Source organism: Sinocyclocheilus grahami, unplaced genomic scaffold (genome assembly GCF_001515645.1).
Source record: "Sinocyclocheilus grahami isolate Dianchi unplaced genomic scaffold, SAMN03320097.WGS_v1.1 scaffold21.1, whole genome shotgun sequence".
Taxonomy (NCBI): domain Eukaryota; kingdom Metazoa; phylum Chordata; class Actinopteri; order Cypriniformes; family Cyprinidae; genus Sinocyclocheilus; species Sinocyclocheilus grahami.
Genome location: NW_015505200.1, coordinates 4,713,136 through 4,716,178, shown reverse-complemented (window position 1 = coordinate 4,716,178; position 3,043 = coordinate 4,713,136). Strand labels below are relative to the sequence as shown.

General features: G+C 39.8%; 1 protein-coding gene across 1 annotated transcript; it reads right to left on the bottom strand.

The window, feature by feature from the left end:
- Positions 1-883: 883 nt before the first annotated feature.
- Positions 884-2,714, bottom strand: gadd45bb (growth arrest and DNA-damage-inducible, beta b). The gene is made up of 4 exons (XM_016242914.1): positions 2,517-2,714; positions 2,307-2,408; positions 1,987-2,212; positions 884-1,517 (listed from the first exon to the last, which is right to left on the bottom strand). Exons 1-4 carry the CDS (start codon positions 2,558-2,560, stop codon positions 1,413-1,415), a joined length of 477 nt encoding a protein of 158 aa, XP_016098400.1. The 5' UTR covers positions 2,561-2,714; the 3' UTR covers positions 884-1,412.
- Positions 2,715-3,043: the final 329 nt, after the last annotated feature.

The following is a 3,043-nucleotide window of genomic DNA, read 5'->3' as shown; positions in this document are numbered from 1 at the left end:
ACATGTCTTCAATATTAATCGAGTGACCAAAGAACTACAAGTATGTAAAATCTTAGGAGTGAATCCTGTCAGCTCAGAATTGTGATGAATGTCGATCTAGAGTGATGCAAAAGTCATATGTATTCTTACACGACTGTTCAGACTAAGGTAGCATTGAAAAACATCTGACTTGTATCTGATTTAACACCAAAGTGGCCCAAATCAGAATAAAAAAATCTGATTCCATATGGTTTGTGCTGTTCACAGTGTTATATTTGGAGCACTTTAGCCTAAGCCACTTATTTATTTATACACTTTTTTGGCTGAGGGGTAGTATTGGAATCAATCAGTGCAATAGAATTGCTAAGCAGTTTATGATCTTGTTGTGATTTGTCTGGCGGTAGTTGCTCTGTCATCCTTTTATATGCAGGAAGATATTAAAAAAGCAAGTGCAGAATGTCTATCTGCAGAATTGTGTCCATATGTACATTTTACACCTCTTTTGCAAATAAATCCATGTTTGAGAAACAGATAAGGAGCCTCTTACGTTTGTACACATTGTGCTGCCTTTTGGGGGGGAGGGGGGGTATCTTCTACAGCTATCTTCTTGGGAATAATATTTCTTTACCTTTAATCAGAACTGTCTGTTGTCACACATAACAATTTAAGTCCCCTTTTTCCTTATTGTAAGGCTTAAAATAACATATGATATGATATGATAATACTTGACTATAAGGAAGCAAGAATATATGTTTTTGTTATGAGCTCTGAACTGATCTCATGTCAATGCATGTGACAGGTTTTATAATGTCCAACAAGTTGCACTTTCTGTTTTTAAATCTGGCATAAAAACACAACAGGAACTGTTCATTTTAAACCATTAAGCATACAATTTATTTCATAAGAAAAAAGTAACCATTTGTAAATGTATAAATAACCAAATATATTATTTGTTGTGAATGACATCAGTGTCAGGCATAAATAAAAATGAAGACAAATTCAGTCCTTAAATAGCAGTCTCTTTTTAAGGCAGAGGTTCTTTTCCTCTGTAGACCCATCACAATATTGTCAGATCTGAGTCATGTGTTATTCATTCTCCACCCACGTGGATTGAAAGCAAAGTGCGGCCATACGCCACCGCCCAGATCCCCTAGCATCCTTCTGCATCCCTTAAGAGGTACAACACAGTCCACCGACCACCCTGGTGCTCCTCTGGTCCCTCCGAAGGGCGACGACACCGATCATGCAATATGAGGAACATGGACGAATGTCTCTAGTATCCTCTGACACTTAGAATTCCATAAACATGGAAGTGGAAGCTCCATAATGGACTATTAGACAGTCCCCTTGAAATGGATGAGTATGTCCTCATGACGGTTGAAGGACGATATCAATATTCCGGTTCTCTGCAGCACATTTCAGTGCACAACACCTCAGCGCTCTTGCAGGGCAATGGAGGGCACCCACTGGTTCCTGCAACGGCTTTCCTTGCAGTAACTCCCCACTTCATTCAGCTTGAGATGCTCGGCTTGTGGGTTCTATGAGAAGGAACGAAATATGATTAGTATTGCATATCTTTGACAATAGCTTGTTTGTTACTTTCCCAGTTTTTGTTAAGGGTGTGAATTATGGTGGGGGTGGGAGAGTGGGTGTCTTACAAGTAGCCTACAACAGTTCTTTTTTTATGAATAGTAGCCTATTAATACATTTCCAGTGAGGTTTAAAACATTTCAAAGTTAGTCCTTGAACATATTGCCATAATCTCGCGAATATAAACTTTAAGCAACTATACGCGTTTTGGAAACGTTAAGCGAAACTAATTTCGGACACAACATTGGCAAAACTGTCATTCTTCATTCATCTTTACATACCACAACAAAAACGCTTGTGTTTTGTTTAAAAAGTTCAAAGATAGTTAACGACGACAAAAGCTATATGAACAAGCTGCACCACCTCTCCCAAATGTTACACTGTACGTGTATTTGTAATATGCGTAATAATACTTACAGTTACAAGTATGCAGTGGAGGTCTCTTGGTTGATTGGCGTTGCTGTCAGTGGAGAGCGGCTCCCCGAGGACCTGTGCTAAACGCCTCATGCCGGAGACGCGCACGATGTTGATGTCGATGTCGCAGCAGAATGCTTGGATGAGCGTGAAGTGGATCTGAAGTGCAACATCATTCTCGTCCTCCTCGTCGGTCGCTAAAACGCAGAGGACCACGCTGTCTGGATCCCTGTAGAGGTTAATAAATGCGTTTAACTTCTGTTTTTACAATTTGGTCTAATGCATATCACCGAATTCTATTTAAGATTGAATAAAATACTTACACATTCATGAGCTGTGCAGACTCGTAGACTCCTACTGTCAGACAGTTTTGTCGCTGTGCAGCTACTAGCAGCTCCTCGAGAGCTTCACGCACAGTTTCCATTCTTTAAAGAGAAAAATGATCCGTTTTAACTTTTGAAACCCCTTCAAATTTAAAACAAATCTTTTTGATACTCCTTCGTTTCAAATGATAAAAAAAACAAGTCACTTACTTTCTGTCAGTGCTGTTGCATCCAACAACTTCTTCCAGAGTCATGTTTGTCCTTAAATTATATTATAATCCAGAAATCGAAATTTCCTCCAAATGATATAATTCCAGTGAATGGCGATCTTTGACAACAGCAGTAATCCACAGAGATGTCGAGTGGTTTCTCTCTCGCACTGCTCAGATACTTCTCTCTGCGATACTGTCTCGACTCGTGTTTGACTTGAAGCAGTGGGAGCCGGTGCTTTTAAGGCAGGAGTAGCGTATAGTGGGCGTGGTTGAAACTGCGGCCGAAACCTCATGCAAATTGGCCCCGGAGGTTTCTATGGAGTCTACTATTGTGCGAAGTATTGTGTCAAATGCAGTTGTCTTTGTGTAAGGAACGATCAAGGGGCTATTCTCCATAATGAAATCCTGCAGACTAATTTGTTAAAAATGAAAACTCATGAATATTGATTGATAATTGCTTGTAGATGAACAGTTTTTTTGCCAACTGAACCCCAGTGATAGTACACGAAGTACCCCCAGATTTTT